The sequence below is a fragment of the Chinchilla lanigera genome, unplaced genomic scaffold (assembly GCF_000276665.1).
Source record: "Chinchilla lanigera isolate Chin_1 unplaced genomic scaffold, ChiLan1.0 scaffold00004, whole genome shotgun sequence".
Classification (NCBI taxonomy): domain Eukaryota; kingdom Metazoa; phylum Chordata; class Mammalia; order Rodentia; family Chinchillidae; genus Chinchilla; species Chinchilla lanigera.
The window spans coordinates 10,042,358-10,061,576 of record NW_004955405.1 but is presented as its reverse complement, the minus strand read 5'-3'; the positions used below and the strand labels follow the sequence as shown (position 1 = coordinate 10,061,576).

Genomic DNA, 19,219 nt, shown 5'->3' with positions numbered 1-19,219 from the left:
ATTTGACCCAGTTATATTATATTAATATATATTAAATATAATATATATGAATATATTACAATCATTTGTTTACATATAACTTCATGTACTACATTATAACCAATCTAAAATTTCTATGAGGATAAGCTCATATTGCAGCAAGGTAAACAATGCACACTAGCATTTAAAATCAACAAAGAATGGCAATGACCAAAGTTACGGCCCACATTTGCATATGACTTCTCAACAGGTCACAAATAGATGTTCAAAAAACCCGTTACTAAGATGTTAAGATACACAATTTTATATGCAGTAGTCCTGAACTAACCTTTCAAACTAACCTTTTCAAAAAATTATTAGTTTAGTCACTACAATAATAAAGTCAGTCTTGCAATTGTGGTGGCAGTATAGTTTTTTAATCCCCTAACCCGTCAACCCCTGAAAACCAAACATACCAACTAGGATAATCAGAACAATTAATGACATCCTCAACAAAACTAGCTAAAGGATAATTCCCACAAATCTCAGAATGTAGGAGAATAGGTCTAAACTGTCCACGATGCAGGATCAGCAGCTGAGCTGAAGGAGTCAAAGGGAAGCAAAAGAGGAACACGAATGTCACCAGCAAATCCCTCAAAAGGAGTGGAGTTTACCACTGGAGAAAAGTGGGAGATCAGATCTAAGAACGAATGGAGAAACGCAGGTTTTCACAGGCTCTACTTCCAGGTGAACGCAACAACCTATATATTCCACCCCTCAGGCTGTGAAGCTCTAAACTCTCAGGCATCTCACAAGTGGTCAGCAAGAACCCCTTGCCAAAAAATAGATCTCACCCTAAGGAAAAAATATTGCAGGACGGAAATAACAGACAGGAGAAAGAAGAATCAGATACAAGAGGAGGAAAGGGATAGCAAAGTTCCAAAGGAAACAGATCACAGAAAGTATTATAAAGAGAACATACATATCTAGTAATGGAACAGTAAGCCTGTGAGGCCCTCAGAAACACGGCGCTAGAGAAGAAAACTTGCTTGAACAAGGCCTACCTCTGAAAGACAGAAATAGCTACATAAACACATCGATCACAACCAAGGGGAAATTGACCCTGGCATACCCTATTCCTTCACAGGAACATCTTACAATCCAAAGAACAGTCCAAGGAAATACAATTTGTGTAAACATAGAAAGCAAAAACAAGTATGTAAAGTTACAGCTGATTAAGTGCAAGAAGTCATGCTGTGCTATTTACTGCACAGTAAGATGACTACAGGTAACAACAATGTACAACCACCTACTGTACAATTCAAAAAGCTAGAAGAAAAGATTCTGAACAACAAACAAGAAATGATACCTCTAATCTCAGCTACTTGGGAGTCTGAGGCATGCAGACAGCAAAGCAGACCAGCCTGGGTAACTTAGGCAGATCCTCTTTCAAACTTTAAAAACAAAAAAGCTTCTAAAGGAGCTAACGATGTAACTCAGTGTAAGGCCATTGGTTCAATCCCCAGTACTGCCACACAAAAAAAAGGTACACATTTGAGGAGGTATGTTCAACCTGATTTAAACATTATACAACGTATGCATGTTTTGAAACACTGCCTCCTGCCCCATCAATATGTACAAATTTTTATGTTCTATCAGTTACAAAATATAAAACACAAAAAGTTAAACACAAAGCCAAGTCACCTGTAAGAGGAAGAAAATTCAGATTTCTCTTAAACTTCATGTCATGCTAGAAAACGATGAAGTAACATTTTTTAGACACTTAAGAGAAAAAAATATGAGCTGAATATTTTATACCTAGCCCAGGTTTCCTTTGTGTGTAAGCCACAAAGTATCAGAAGCCTAAAAGACCTTAAAAATGTCTCTCCTCTGGCCTATCTGAGTAGTGGAACAGAGGATAAGTTGCAATAACAATAACAAAACCCATATAATCTTTTATTAAGGATGAGAAGAGAGAAGGAAACCTATGTAACAATAGGCCTCTTATGACTAAAAGTCAAGGATATCAAAAGGATGGGAAGGCAAGCCACAGAATGAAACAAAGTATCTACAAAGACTTATCTATAAAGGATTATTACCCAAAATATCAACATTAAGCAAAGAACCACCTGATTCTAAAAATATGCACAACTGTAGAACAGACATTTCATCAAAGGAGATACACAGATGACAATAAGCATATGAAATGCTCAACATCATTTCTAACTGCAGAACTACAAATTAAAACAACTATGAGAGAGCTAGGTGTAGTGGGGGCATAACTACAATCCCAGAACTCTGGGACGCTGAAGCAGGAGGGTGGCAAACTTGAGCCCAGCTTGGGCAATTCAGTGACTTACCAAGATCCTGTCTCAAAATAAAAAATGAAAGAATTAGTGATGTAGCTCACTGCAAAGGTCCTGGGTTCAATCACCAGTTGGGGGCTGGGGGGCCAACAGTAAACTCACTACATGCCTATTATACTATGGAAAATATGAACATTGATAACATCACATGCTAGTGAAGGACTCCCATTCCTTGCTGGTGGAAGCAAAACAGTGCACCCACTTTGGAAGATGGCTTGGCAGTTTCTTACAAAACCAGACAGACCTACCATATGATCCAGCACTGGAATATACTCAAAGAAGTGGAGAACTTACATGCACACAAAACCCTGAACACAGACATTTATATCAACTTTATTCATAACTGCCAAAACTTAGAGCAGCCACGACATCTTCAAGTGGATGAACAGATAAACAACTATTGTGTATCAAGACACTGGAATCTCATTTGATGCTTTAAAAAAAAATAACAGAGCTACCAAGTCATGAAAAGACATGGAGGGAAAAAAGGGGAATTATTAAGTGAAAGAAGTCAATCTGAAAAGAGTACATACTACAGTATTTCCAACTGCATTACATCCTGGACAAAACCAAAACTTTCAAGATGATAAAAATATCTGTCAGGATTTAAGAGGAAGAGAGATGAATAAGCAGAGCACAGAGGATTTTCAGGGCAGGGAAACTATGCTTATGACACTGTAATGGTGGATACATGTCATCACACATTTGTCAATTCATAAAACCTTACAACATCCTAATGTAAACTGTGCACTCTGGAGAGAATGAGTCAGTGGAGCTTTATTAATTATTACAAATTTATCATGCTGGTGGGTGACTAAAATAGCAAGAGGGATATATGAGAATTCTGTACTTTCAATTTTGCTGTACATCTAAAACTGCTCTTAAAAATGTCTATCTTTCAACTGGGAATAAAGTGATAGAAGCTTTGGAAATATAGAAATAACAAATGCAAAACAAAAAGTAGGAGAAAATCTAAAATTCCTTAATTTCTTTTTTTTTTTTTTTTTTTGTTCCTTAATTTCTTAAGTATCACCTTAGTAACAGGAACAACTTAAGGCTCACAAACCAATTAATATGAACCTAAATATAGTGAAGAACACTTATAACTAAAACTAATAGATACAGTAAAAGGAAAGAAAGTTGCTAGATAATTTTTGTACAGTTTATGATATGGAACGAAGGCTGTATCTATAGAAGGGCTAAAATATATAATTATTTTTATTTAAAAGTAACAACTGAAATGAAAATCTTCCACAGGAAAGGAAAAAAAGGAGGTGGGCACAAAAAAACAAAACACATAGTGAAAAGGTTTGTATAAACATACAGGAACTATCTGAAAGCTGTATAATAGAAATAAGCCCAAATACAGCACATTTGTCAATAAATATATAGTAAGTATAACTCATCTATATACATACAATAAACATTTGAAAGCTATTTAACAGAAATAAGCCTAAATGTGGCATATTTATCAATAAATATAAAGGACTGTAACTCACCTATTAAAAGAAAACCACTTTCAGATTGGCTTAAAAAACAAAATCCATCCCTATCTATACAAGAGATACATCTAAAAGTGATTCCAACATTAAAAATAAAAGATTGCAGAACTACATCAAAATATAGTAAAAATAAAACAAATCTCAACCTTGATATCACCCGGACAACGTACAATACAAGACAAAAATTACTAACAAAGATAAAAGAAACTTTCTAAAACTAAAGACTACAGTGAAAAATAAGAATTTTTAAATACTCCTAAAAGCACAAAGGCAGACCTGAACAACAGAAAAATACACCATGTTCTTGTACAGAAAGATACCATTTTGATGCCAATTCTGCCAAGTTAATTCATAAATCTATAAATGCATAAATTTAACACAAGGTCCTTTCAAAGACTAAATTTTATGTGAAAATGAAGTCAATTCATTGAGTATTTCCTAGGTGGGTGGTGCCCCCTCAGGACACAAAAATAAATTAGATACTATCCCCTTAAGAAGTACTATTCACCAAAGAGGATGAACCTACTAGCTATCAAAGTAGCATACATCTCACACTAAATACTAAAAACTGTCCACAATAGCCATCAGGTATTTGGGCATCAGGTATTTTGTCTCAGTAAGGAGACAAAAGTAACCAAAAGCTGTCCACAATAATCATCAGGTACTTTGCCTCAGTAATGAGAGAAAAGTAACCAAGACAAACCATAACTAGGTGAAACAGCAGAAGATATTGAAGCACAGCTGTTACACAATCCAAGTTGACAAGTCTGACAAGACAACAAGTCTTGCTTTTCTGTGCTACATTTTCCCAACCCCCAGTACTGGTCACTGGCCTGCCTGTCAGTGACCTACTAGTAACTGGGCAGCACAGTAGCAGGTGAGTGGTGGGCAAGCAAACAAAGTTTCATCTATATTTATAGCTACTCCCCATCACTAATTCCTGCCCCAATTCTGTCTCCTGTCAGATCAACAGCAGGATTAGATTCTCACAGAAGTTCAAACCGTACCATGAATTGCATACTCAGGCATCTAGGCTACATGCTCCTTATGAGAATCTAATACTTGATGATCTGAAGTGAAGCTGAGGTGGTGATGCTAGTGCTGGGGAGTGCCTGCAAATACAGATTAACATTACAGGGAGATTTGACTACAGAGACCACAATAAATTAACTGCTTGCAGACTCGTATCAAAATGCTATCAGTGATTAGCAAGTGATAATGTGTACCTGGCGGCAGATGGTAAGTATCCACAAGTCTTTATAGCAGTGAGTTTACATACTTCAGGTATACCCATCTGGTGGCAGGCTTTAAGTCAGAATCTGACACATTTTACTCCATGCATGGCTCACACGCTGTATTTACCACTTGTATGTCCACACCTCTTTCCTCACCCTGTACACTTGTCTCAGTCACAGTTTTGGTAACCCTAAAATGAACCCTAACCAAAAATGAATTTAAAAAAAAAACTGAACATCACTAGTGAGCTTTTTTTGTAAAAAAAAAAAAAAAAAAAAAAACCTAATGATGAGACAACAGAAGACTCTTAAGACTGCCAAGAGAAGAAAAGCTGCATTGAAAAGAAATTACTGGGGGCTGGGGATTTAGCTCAGCGGCACAGCGCTTGCCTGGCAAGCGCAAGGTTGTAAGTTCAATTCCCGGTACCAGAAAAAAACAAAAAAAAGACCAAGAGTCCTTCCTATTGAGGGCTCACTGCAACAGGTGATTCACCTTCTCCAAGCCTACACTGTACGATGTGATGACCAGCTACTTAACAAAGCCATGTAACCTTTGTAATTGCTTCACCACATAGAGACCGAGCATCCTGCATGAAAAGACAAGCTTCTGGAGCTTTTCAAAAGAAAAAAAAGTGAACACAAAGAACAGAAGCAATCACTGAAGGTCGCTACTTCAGTCAAATATGACTGAATTGAGAGCATCATTCTTAGTGGCTAAAGATTTGCTAAAGCTAAGAAACCTTTACTATTGGTGAAAAGTTGATCCTGCCTGCTGCTAAAGACATCTGTCATGAATGTTTAGGAAAAACTTCAGCTCAGAAAGGTGGCACATATTTCTCTTTGGGCTAGGACCATGTTACGGTTTGTGTCTAGATGCCCACACCCCCTGCTTCTAGAGTTAATGAGTGTTGGGGCTGGGGATTTAGCTCAGAGGCAAAAGCGCCTGCCTGGCAAGCGCAAGGTCGTGAGTTCGGTTCCCGGTACCGGAGGGGAAAAAAAAAAAAATAGAGTTAATGAGTGATTCATGGTACAATGCTGAGATTATGGGTAAAGTGCTACACCTGCCCTGGAGCAGGTTGTCTGCATACAATATAAGGGAAGGAAAAAGACTTGCTCTCTGCTGCTGCTCCTCCCATTTGCTCTTCTTGTTATTGCTGTCTTCCCCTTCCATAAACTACTGTCCTCTGCCATGTGCTACTCTGCCTTGGAGCCAGCCAAGAATGAACTGAAACCTCCACAAACTGCAAGCTAAATAAACCTTTCCTCCTTAATTTTGGGCATGAGGTATTCTGTCTCAATAACAAGTGAAAAGTAACCAAGGCAGACCATAACGAGCTGAAATAGCAAAAGATACTGAAGCATAACTGTTACACAATACAGGTTGACAAGTCTAATACTGACAACAAGGTAACAAGTCTTGCTTTTGTGTGCTACATTTTTCAGAAAGATGTGCAGGAGTTTATGTTATGTGACCACAGCTACACAACTATTCAAAGTCTTTAAAAGATTACATGTCAGGAAAACTGAAATGCCCATTTTGTGTAGGTATATATACAGATAGAGCAGCTGCCATAACTGGACTGCTTTCTGGTTTTTCTACTTCAGTGAAAGAGATCACTTCTGAATATAAGTCTATTCACTGTGTCATTCACAGAGAAATGATGGCTAGGTGAAAAATGTCACTGTACTTAACAGTGTGCTGGATGTGATTAAATTATTAAAGTGCATGCCATTAATTCATGCTTACTGGCAAAGCTCTGTGAGATGTATGCAAAGCATATGTCGTCTTCTATACACAGACGTGAGCTGGTTTTCTAAAGACACATCATTAGCCAGTTTCTAAGTTGTTAGAGCCACTCCAGAAATATTTTAGAAAAAGAGTCACCACTGGCAATACATTTCAAGGACAAAGAATGGACTGCAAAACTTGCTTTCTTGTGTAACATATTCATCCTGCTCAACAAACACCATCCATCACTTCTTGGGAGAATGACAACTGTGTTCAAGTCAGCAGACAAAGTGGAGGGATTCAAAGCCAAACTGGAATGATGGAGGTAACAAGTAAACATTGGGATTTTTTACATGCTTTAACCATTAGCAGAAATTCTGAAAGCCAGTAAGCTAGGGCCTCCTTTCTCCTACCTCAGTGGTGGTGAACTTACAGCACACGTGCTGCAGCAGACTGTCTGTATCACTGAAAGTTCTAAAAGGTTCACCATCAGTGTCCTAACTGGTGCACAATCCCCTATCCCAGCTTTCAAAAGCATTTGAGCATTACTTCCTAACCACACAAGACCCACGGGAAGGAATGGATTCATGACCCATTTGTGAGTTAGCCTGGTGAGTCAACATTGTGTTAAAAGTAGATGAATTTTGAGACTGTAAATGACAGTGGCCTTCAAAGAATGTTCAGCTCTCCCTATGCTCTGGATTAAAGTCAAGGCACAATATCCTGAGTCTGCCACACCACCACTGAAAAGCCTGCTTCCATTTCCAAATTCTTTGTGAAGCAGGGTTTTCTCAAGTGACAGCAACCAACATGACACCACGAAGTAGACTAGACATACACAACACACTTTGGGTATTGTTATCTCCTATCACCCCCAAGTGGGACTAATTATAGGAAAACAAGTACAGGACTCCCAGAGCTCCTGAGTTCTGGGCTCCCAGATTATGATGAGTTGTATAATTATGTCATTATATATTATCATGTAATGATAGAAATAAAGTGCACTATAAATGTAATGTGTTCTACTCATCCCAAAACCATCCAGGCCCTCAGTCTGTGGAAAAACTGCCTTCCACAAAACTAGAGCCTGATGCCAAAACATTGGGGACCACTGCTCCACAATGTGTGATATTTCCCTTTTCAGAGTTACACATATCCCTTAATCCATATAATCTAGACTGCTGTTTAGCTGGTCTGATTCACTCTTCCTTCATTTCCAATCTGATTCTATCCATCTGAACAAACTCTTAATCTACAACTGATCAATAACTTTCTCTTTAAACTTCAAGTTCCAACTCAGTCTGGCTACATGAAGTAAAATTTGTCTTTCATGTGATTACTTTTTAGAACTGTTTGTACTTTCATTATTAATACCTTGTGTAATACAGTTTTTCAAAATTCATTCCTTCAACAAACCTTTGTGTTACTAATACCTCAGGATTTAATCTAGGTGCTAGAGATATACAAAAGGAATCAAACCAAATTCATGATTTTCATGAAGTCACTGCCTCATGAGGGCTGCAAATCTTTAAACAAATTTAGAAGGTAACTTTATAGTGATGTGTGCATACTAAAAAAAAAAAAAAATTAAGAGTCTACCAAATATAAAGAAAAAATATGTTTCATAGTAGCCAAAGATGGGAAAGATGGATGCCACAAGAAGATAAGGCCAGAAAATTAGGTTCATGGACCTTTTTTTTTTTTTTTTTTTTTTTTTTTTTTTTTCTCCGGTACCGGGAACCGAACTCACGACCTTGCAGCTTGCCAGGCAGGCGCTCTGCCACTGAGCTAAATCCCCAGCCCCCATGGACCTGCCTTGAAAAGCCTTGAATGTCAGGTTGAGAAATTAGAACTCACTTTAAAAACAAGGAGAAATTCTTCAATAGGCAATGGGAAACTACTAAAGAATTTTAATAAAGACAAAGAACAGATTTGCAATTCAGAATAATAACTTCTATGTTTGGGTTAAAAAAAAAGAGTGGAGAGAGAACACACTAACATTTTAGGCAAGAGGTACAGATTTAGAGGACTAATACTGAAGAAAAGAAATTTCAAAGATATTTACAAGGTGGAGAATATGACAACTTTATAATCAAGGTATTTCCACAAATTTAAGACTTCATCTTTGTGTTTTGTTTTGTTTTGTTTTGTTTTGTTTTGTTTTGTTTTGTGGCAAGTTCTCACTATGTTCCCCCAGGCTGGCCTCAAAGCCCTGAGCTCAAGTAACCCTCCTTCCTCAGCCCCCCAAGTAACTGGGATTAAGAGTACAGAACACCAGCTAAGACTTCTTTCTTTTTTGGCAGTACTAAAGATTGAACACAGAGCCTTCACACCAAGCTACATATTCAGCCCCTTCTGTATTTTTTTTACATTGAGATAGGGTCTTGCTAAGTTGTGCAAGCTGCACTCAAACCTGTGATTCTCCTGCGTCAGCCTCTCAGAGTGCTAGGATTATAGGTATGTACCACCACACCCAGCTATTTCATCATTTTTAACATGGACATTTTATACATCAAGGAATAAAATATAAATAAAGCATGGTAGGGCATGCAGGCAATCCCAGCTACTCCAAAGGCTGAGGCAAGAATATCACAAGTTTAATCAAAAAACAGAAGGGGTAATATACTATTGTTAGTGAAAGTATTATTTTTTTCCTCTTAGAATTTTCATTTCATATTTAGAGAACTCTTTTAAAAAGACAGAGAAATGGATTTTTATTATGTTAATCTACTTTTTTCTTTCCATGTCATATTCACAGAGATCTTTCTAAAGATATTTAAGCCAGAAATTAAGATCAACAGAGACAGCATCCAACTCACAACTCAGTTAAATAACATGAACAGCTACAAAGAAGTCTGCATGAGGGCAGGCAAGGACAATTGTCATCACTGTTACTAGCTAACAGAAATTTTAAGACTCATACTGACTTCAGATTAAATGGGGAAAATGTAGAGTTCAGAATCAATAAAACTATCTTTCACCATGTATACATGTGTTTTCTCAATCAGCAAACTCCTAAACACAGAGTCTTACCTATTTTATACACTACACAGCCTAATGCAGTGTACTTTGGTCACTCTAGAAGTATATGTCAATGAAAGAATACAGTAAATGTTTATAACTGTCCTTGGCTACAGTTAGTAGGACCATACTAACTGGTACAAGGATATGTTTTTGAGTGATTTTGGCTTCAAGCTATCCTACTAGGTTTTATTTTCCAAGTCACTTCATTCTCTTTTAGAGAAGCATAAAAATTAATGGTAATCCCCTACGCATACCAGCAGGTTTGATTTTTTAGTGAAGATAAAAATCAACAAGGAAGCTTGCTGAAAATGTATATTCTCAAATGTCAGTAATTTCAACACAATAATTCTGTTTCAAGAGATCTGGAGAGGAGCTAAAAATCTACCTTTTGATAAAGACATACTGAAGCCCACTTCACCTGAGAATTTCACCAAAAGCTGCTCTTTAGCAACAACCTGTGGAAGGCCAAAGAATTACACCCTTCTCTCTGCACACCTGCATCTAAGAGTCAGTGATGGTGTGGCAGGCCCCTCCTACGTACCACACAGATCTGTTGCTGGGAAGCAAGTGGTTGTTCAGACCTAAAAGATTAAAAGACCTACAACAAAAGAAACACAAATTCCTGAATTATTTCACAGAGGAGAACTTCCTATCAACTATGAACATATGCATCAGAGTATTAAATGAATACAAATGAACTTCTATTCAGTTAAGTCACTAAAATTGTAGGCGTGCTTAAGCCGCAGCATCACCTTAATATATTACATATGTGTGCCTACTCACATACCAGAATAACTGCTTGCACATACATAATTCACTTAGTAAAACGCCCTGGACCGGGGATGTAGCTCAGTGGCACAGTGCCTGCCGAGCAAGAGCAAGGTCTTGAGTATAAAAAAAAAGTATTAAGAATCCATACTATGGCTCAATATATAGCTATGAGCAAAAACATCTGTATCCATATAGCCTTGAAAACTCAAGTTAACTGAAGCATGAGTGAAGAAGCACAGAGTTTCCTGTGGGAGGTACTTAGATGGGATAGGACAATCAAATAAAAATAAACACAACTTCCACCTCCAATCAGCATCCAATGAATAGGGTCAGATTTACCACCCACAGACATAACTAAAAAACTGGAAAAATATATGAAACAATTTTCAAGACATCAAACATAGTGCAACAAAAGATAGTGATCCTCCACAAATGAAGGGGAGTAAGGTAAGAACTAGATGATGATTTAGAGATCACGGTTTAGAAAAGTTTAAACCTGTTTTCCATGTGTTCTAGAAACTAGACCTGAGACTAATCATGTTAAATAAACAAAGCAAAATATAAAACTTATTCAAATCAAAGTCTGGAGATGAACAATAAGTGCATAGGTTTCATAACATAATGTATGGAAGTAACAGCCTAGAAACTGAAGAGGGAAAGAACAGTGACAATGACGACACAACAGAAACCACCGGGGCTGGGGATTTAGCTCAGTGGCAAAGCGCCTGCCTGGCAAGCGCAAGGTCATGAGTTCGGTTCCCGGTACCGGAGAAAACCAAAAAAAAAAAAAAAAACAGAAACCACCTACAGTGAAATGGAGGGGAAAAGATTTTTAAGTAAATGAACAGAACACCAGTAACTATGAGACAATTTTTCACAGTCTAATGTGTATGTAACAGGGATCCAAAATAAGGGGGGGGGGGTTTAATGGGAGAATGTGAAACTTTCTGATGAAGTAATAGCCAAATATCCCAAATTTTATGAAAACTGACAAGGTACAGACTCAAAAAGCTCCACAAATCCCAATCACAAAAAAATTGACAAAAACTGCATCAAGACAAATCACAATCAAACTGCTTACAGGAAACTCTCAAGAGCAGCCAGAAAGAAAAAATATCACATAGAAAAAAACAAAGGTAAGGATAACAGCAGACTTCTTGTGAGAAACAACACATGCTGTGGAAGGCACTGGCTCAACATTATTGAAAGGAAAAAAAAGCCACCAACCTAAAATTCTTTACCTTATAAAAGTAAACAGAGAGCTTTTCAATACAAAAAGCTACAAGAATTCACCAACCACAAACACAGACAAGTGTTAAAGCAGGTCCTTCAAGCAGCAGGAAAATAGTATCAGCCGAAAATCTAAACACACATGAAGGAAGGAAGAGTACTGCAAACAGTAGGTGTGTGGACACCAATATAAAGAAAAATAAAGATTCTCATTACTTAAATCCCTTTAAAAGCTAACTGTTTAATATAAAGATAATAACAATGTATTGTGAATATATGTAGAAACACATATGTAGAAATATATGGAAAATATCCCACCTACTTTCCTAGGTTCTTACACTGTATGTAGGGTAATACAGTATATCACTGATAGGTAGGTAGAAATAAGTGAAAGATGTAGACTATAAATGTTAAAGTAATTACTAAATTAACACAAAAAAATACACAGCCTACAAGCAAAGAAGGTAAAATGAAACAAAAAAATAAAGAATATAAAAGAAGGCAAAAAGGAGGAAAAGGGGAAAAGGATCAGATGAAACAACAAAATAAAAACACAAAAAGGATGATAACAGATTTAAACAAATCATATGAATATGACATTAAATGTGAATGAAATATACCAATTAAAAGGCAGAGATCAGAAAGGATAAAAAAGCAAGGTTTAATGATAGCTTACCCACAAGAAACTCACTTTAAGTAGAAAAAATATGTTAAAAGCAAAGGATGAAAGAAAAAAAAAAACTACCTGGCCTGTTTTAAAGAAGTAATCAGAATTTAAAAATGGCTGCTGACATAGTTTTGACTCTCAAGATGATTTAAATCGGGAAGTATTTTCATATTCAAGAGTTAGTTCTCGTCAGGATTTAAAACCTAAAAATGTCAAACTATCTTGTACTTTCCATAATAACATTCACCGTATATAGGTACGTATACATTATTTCAATTATCTCAACAGTACCTGTTTCAAAAGAAATTTCCAGCTGAGCTAAGAGATTAGCAATCTACTCTCAACAATAAGTGAATAAAATATATTTTCAAAGATGGATATATATACAGATAGCTTGCTTCTTTATAATCTATGATTTCACTAAAATACTATTTATCAAGACAATGAAGTCTAAGCCAAATGGTAAAGGTAAAACGTTACCACATCTCACCACATCCACTCCCTCTGGTAGAAGATTTAAAAGGCTATCCATTTTTCTTCCTGATAAAGTGTACTTTAACAAAAAGTGTTAACATATCTGCATGGCTGTTTAAGCATCCGTGATTCACTGACGCACTTAGAAAGAGATACTGTATTGTATTATATTATGCTGGGCACTGAGGATTTAAAAATGTTATGCCCTTGAGAAACAACTATGGTAGGGTAAGTACAAAATACATGTTTGTCATACAGTATGCTGGAAACACCTATGGAATATTCATATCATCATCTCAATTTTCTAAATGTATCTTTCTATTTTTACCAAGGCTGCCAAATTTATGTATATAGAGTTGTTCATATTACTTCCTAACTGTACTTTTGATGTCTGTAGGGTCTGCAGTGATAGCCCATTTCACTCCTATTGCTATTAATCTGTATCTTCTGTTTTTGGGGGGTGTTTTTGTGTTTTGTTTTGGTGTTTTGCTCAGTTTTGCCAGAGGCTTGTGAATTTTTTTTGAGGAACCAGTATTTTGTTTCATTCATTTTTTTCTTGTCAATTTTATTGATTTCTGGTCTTACGATTATTTCCTCCCTTCTACTGTCTCTGGTTTTATATAACTATCCTTTTCAAGTTCCTTAAGTGGAAGCTTACATTGTTCATTTGAAATTTTTCCCTCTTTCCCATGCTATACATTTCCTTCTGACATTTAAGGACAGTCTTAGAAACAGTAAGATGTGGCCAACAAATTGTAAAGACCTGGTGGAAAACAGGACAATTTACTAAGAAAAGAAAATTCTCTAATATAAGATAGAAAATATGCAAACCCAGCAAAATAACCAAGGTTATGCTACTAAAATAATTCCTCAAAACAAAATAAATTATACTGAATGACTGCATAAATGACTATGGAGTCAATCATGTATAATGAAAAAATCCAGCTATGGAGTATAACCCACTAAATGTGCATTACATATAATGTAAGACAAAAGAAGCCAATACAGGGGTTACAGAAGAGTTTCAGAATCTCATTTTTCCCCTTAGTTATCTTAGACGGGGCTTCCCAACCAATCTCACAGATTCCCAAATGCCATGAAACAGAGCTGAGGCTGAGCATATGTGAAAGACAAGTCTAGGACTGTAATGATGATGCTTATAAGCTGTCTTACCCCCATGGCGAAGTAATTTCTAAAGAATAAAAAAAAATTATTCTTACCCTTTGAGCTTTTGCAAGTTCTTCTTTTAATCTCTCATAGCCTTTTTCTCTAACTTCCAGAACAGATGGGCTTCGTAAACGGGACAGACTATCCGTACTCAAGCCAAAAATATCTTCAGTGCCAGCACAACCTTCTGTGACTGTAGCACCCTGTAAAAACTCCCTCTCTGCATTACAGCTGTCCTTCCTTGTAGTTACTTTAGTTAGCCCAGATGAAACTCCTGAGGTAACACAAGATGCTGGGTCTGTAACATGAATGCTGTAAAAGAGAGAATTGGTTTTTCAGAAATCAGCACATGCTCAATAGAAATGGCACAAACCATAGCTTTCAACTGCACTATCCAATTTGGTGGCCTCTATACTTAATTGACAGCAAGTCTTCAGTTACACCAGCCACAACTCAGGAGCTCAACAGCCACATGTGGCTAAGGGATATCACATATATTACCATGGAAAAAGAACATATTTATCACAGACAGTTCTACTGGATAGTGCTACTCTAGAAGAAGGGTCAGCAAACTAAAATCTGTAGGCTAAATCAAGTCAGCCACCTGTTTTCTTAAGTTACTTGAGGCCAGTAACAGTTACGTTTTCAAATGGTTGAAAAGAAACTTTAAAAAATAGTACTTTGTGGTATAGGAAAATGTTATGTAGTTCAAAATTCTGTGTCCATATATGAAGTTTTCTGGAACACAGCTACATTCATTCATTTGCACCCTGCCTGAAGCTGCTTTCACACTCTAAAGCAGCAGAATTGAACAGCTGGGACAGAGACTGTATGGTTGGCAAAGCTTAAAACATTTACTACCTGGCCCTTATTTAAAGTGGGCCAATCACCCTCCACAACATTGATACATATTGCTCTGCATGGGCATGCTTATATTATTCAAATCTTCTAAAACAGTAAAAGTTAAGGTAACCAAGCAAACTGTTCATTTTTTAAAAAACATTCAAAAATAAGTGCTTTCACTGTGGAAATCAGTGTGGAGATTCCTCACAAAACTAGGACTGGAAGTCCCACTTAACCTAGCTATTCCCCTTCTGTATTTTTCCAGAAGAATTAAAAACATCCTACCACAGCAATACATGTGCACCCATGTTTACAGCAGCACAATTTGTCATAGCTAAATCTTGGAAACAACCCAAATGTCCATCAACTGAGGAATGCATAAAAAAGATGTGGTATTTTTATACAATGGAACATTACTCAGCTATAAAAAAGGATGGACTCGAGACTTTTATAGGTAAATGGATGCAACTAGAGACCATACTAGTAAGTGAAATAAATCAGACTCACATGTTTAAACACCATATTGTCTTTCTAGTGTAAGAATCTGCAAGAGTAAATAAAACTCAAAACGTATAACAGATATTACAAAAGGGAAAGAAACTGCTCAAAGGAAGGAACAACTGGGATGAGGGAAAGGAGAAAAAGAAAGTAAGGGAGAAAAAAATATAGATATATGTATACAAAAGGATAACTGGGATAATTATACTACTGATACATAATGGTTTATTGAAAGGAACAGTTAATGCCTAATTTTTTTTACTTTCTGACCAATTTTGCATGCTTATATCTGGTAATCTGAAAAACTAATTTGAAGACAACAATATGCAATATAACAACCATTGGTAAATTTCTACCATCTTGTCTAGTGAAACTCTGTATCGCTTCTGATGTATTTTTGTTTTTATTTTTTATTCTATTCAATAGTTTGATCAATCTTGCATTCTTACATCTGGCAATTTGAGCAACTTTGTTGAAGATAACAATATGTGATATAACAACCAGGCCAGGGATATAGCTGAGGGGCACGAGTACCTGCCTGGCAAATGCATGGTCCTAAGTTCAATTCCTGGTACAAAAAAAAAAAAAAAAGGTAATATAACAACCACGGTTAATTCTTATCATTTTGTTCTGAAACCCTGTATCATTTTTATTGTTTTTGCTTTTTGTTTTTGTCTGTGTTGTTAGTATTTTACTACTGTTCTTTTTTTATTATTCTCTTTAAAAATAGAAAGAAAGGAAGAAAGAAAGAAAAAAAATTAAGTGCTTTAATCTCTTACCTGATATTAGATATTTCCACACAGTTTAAATGTCTGGGGGATGAATATACAGGTTGCGTAGGAAGATCAGAAACATCCAGTGCATTAGCCTGGACAGGAACAGAGCATAAAGCTGAAGGATGTGGCCGGTAGATGACACTTGGTGAGGTAGTCTGCTCCTGAGTCCCTGATTCATACACACTAAGAAGGTCCGGAGAAGTAGGTGAAGCAAGGTTTACTTCATGGAAGCCTTCCAAGGGGTCATTAGCCATAGCAAAACCTCATTATAAAATAACCTATATTAAAACAAAAAGCAGATTATTTTTAAACGGCTATGTTTAGAACTGAATTAAGATGTATAAATTATAAAACATATTTAATAGCTCATAATAAAATATAAGGTTACGATAAAATAGTAAAAGAAAAAACCTTGCTATCACTTAACATTTATGACAAAACCTCACAGTATAAACACTACACAAGGCAAACAAGCTGATTTGAAAGAAATTTGAAAAAGATGTCTAATATTAAGTATAATTAATCAGTAAATATGAGGAATTAATAAAACTTTGATGTTTTTATTTTTGCTATTATCTGTGATCCTGGTTAGAAAAAGCAGAAAAGGCAGGGAAGATATACATACACATACACAAGCACACTTAGAATAACAGACTTAAATTCAACTAACTGTTCTGCTCTGCACCACAGTAGCTATGTGACTGTGGCAAGTCAGTATTTTTTTATTGTGAAATAATTTTAAATTCACTTAGGAATTGTAGACCTCCTGGATACCATTCACCCACATTATCAAACTGTTAGCATATTTGAGAATGTTGCAGACATGACACTCACTAACCCTTAATGTCTCAGTATGTAGAAATTCTGTATCCTAAGTACAAAGACACTCTCTTATTTAATCACAAATAATCAACAAATACTGGATGTAACCTGATCAAAATTATCATCTAATAGGCAGGTCTCATTCAAATATGTCACTGGTTCTTCTAATAATGTCCATTATTGGTCTAAGATCCAATCCTGGATAATATGCTACATTTCCCTACACCTTAAATCCCTCCTCTGATAAGATGAGAATGAGGATAATGCCATTCCTTCCTGTGTCCTGACTGCTATAAGGATCAAGGGAGACAATCAATTAAAGTACTGAGTAGAATACTCTGTACCTAGTACATAGTATGGTCTCAATAAACACATTACAGCCATTAACAAGTATGCTTTAGTTTCTCTGTTAGCAAACTATATTTTATACAGCTATTCAATTACATTACACAGTTAACATGAAAACTAAGAAGTGTCCTCCCAAGTTTTTCATTTGAAGAATCTAATGCTAATAATCTTATAAATCCTTTATTGACTCCCTACTACCTACAGAATAAGTCCAAACTTACTACACTGAAAAGTATTTTTCTATGATCTAAACACATCTCCTAGTTTTTCTTTCCTACAATAGTATTTTGAGGATCATGAAAGATCCTTCTCAGAACTTCGAAGTTCCCAGACACAATCAACCGTACAGTATGTATTCTTCCATAAAATACAGATATTCATTCACTTGCTAATTAAAAGTTTTAACTTTCTCATATACTCAATGAAGTATTTAAAATGTCAAGTAGATAGCTATAAAGAAAGATAAACTCCAGGTTTTTAAAGGTAAATGGATGCAACTAGAGACCATACTTGTAAGTCAAACTCATCAGACCCACATGTGTAAATATTGCATTGTCTCCCTAGTGTAAGAAACTGAAAGAGTAAATAAAATCTGCAAGGTACAAAAAATATTGTAAAAGGGAAAAACTGCTCAAAAGGAAAGAACAACTGGGACGTGGGAATGGAGAAAAGAAAACAAAACATAATATACACATATACATATACACACAAAATAGCTAAGATACTACTAATTTCTATTGGTTTATTGAAAGAAACAGTTAATGCTTAATTTTTTAAATCAATTTTGCATGCCTAGAGCTGGTAATCTGAACAACTACTTTGAAGATAACGATGTGCAATATAACAACCATTGTTGATTTCCTATCACCTTGTTTTGAAATTCTGCATTGTTTTAATATTTTTTATTTTTCATTCTCTTTAAAATAAAAAACTCAAGTAGTCTGAAACCATATATAAAATATATAAATATATATAAATGATGATATACATAACAATATATGTAATGATGATACACACTGATATATAATTGATAAATATAAATGATAAAACAAAATTAAGTTTTAAAAAATAATCCCCCCCAAAAAAGCAAGATATATGATTACAAGTACAAATTCCCTATGATGAATGTTATCTTTATGTATGTCTAAATGTACCAATAAGAAAATAAAATAAATTTCCTATGTCAAAGGGGAAAAACAATAATCCCTAAAACAAATAAACCTAACAGTATACTGAGATGGTACCTTAACCACATGCAACAGAATTACTTCAAGTGACCTTAAAACACAGTAATACAAATACAAATTTCTAATGAAATGTATTCTAAGGGCAAAAGGAAGTAAAAATAAAACCAAAAACTACTTTCAGTGATCACATTAGTAGCAACACTGACAGTTATTCTGAAACCTTTAGACATAAAATGAATCAAGTAAGTTACATTAGTGTAATTTGGAACAAAGATTTTTTAGCATATGAAAAAGACACAAATATAAAATCAAAGAAGTTTAAATTCTAGAATCTTAAATTTGAATAAGAAATACCAGAAAAAAATTTCTATTTTAAAATATTCCTAACTTTATTTGATGAATAAGCACAGCAACACTGATCAACTCAAGAGTGACAGGTACCAGTGTACTCAGAGTAACACCATTTTCTACAAAAAGAATAAGGCTCCTTGGAGAAAGGGCTAACTCCAGGCCTGGGGCAGTAATGTACAAAAGGATCCCAGAGCATCTTGTTATACCAAGAAGCAAGAAAACTATCAAAAACCATTAGTGTGGGGGCTGGGGATTTAGCTCAGCGGCAAAA

General features: G+C 35.7%; 1 protein-coding gene across 1 annotated transcript in view; it reads right to left on the bottom strand.

The window, feature by feature from the left end:
* The window catches only part of Rab3ip (RAB3A interacting protein), a gene marked incomplete in the record, with an annotated part of 60,106 nt that overhangs the window by 29,862 nt on the left and 11,025 nt on the right, over window positions 1-19,219 (bottom strand). Inside the window, 2 exon segments of the mRNA XM_013517540.1 lie at window positions 14,177-14,435; window positions 16,244-16,518. Of these exon segments, the coding sequence (XP_013372994.1) occupies window positions 14,177-14,435; window positions 16,244-16,494 (510 nt within the window).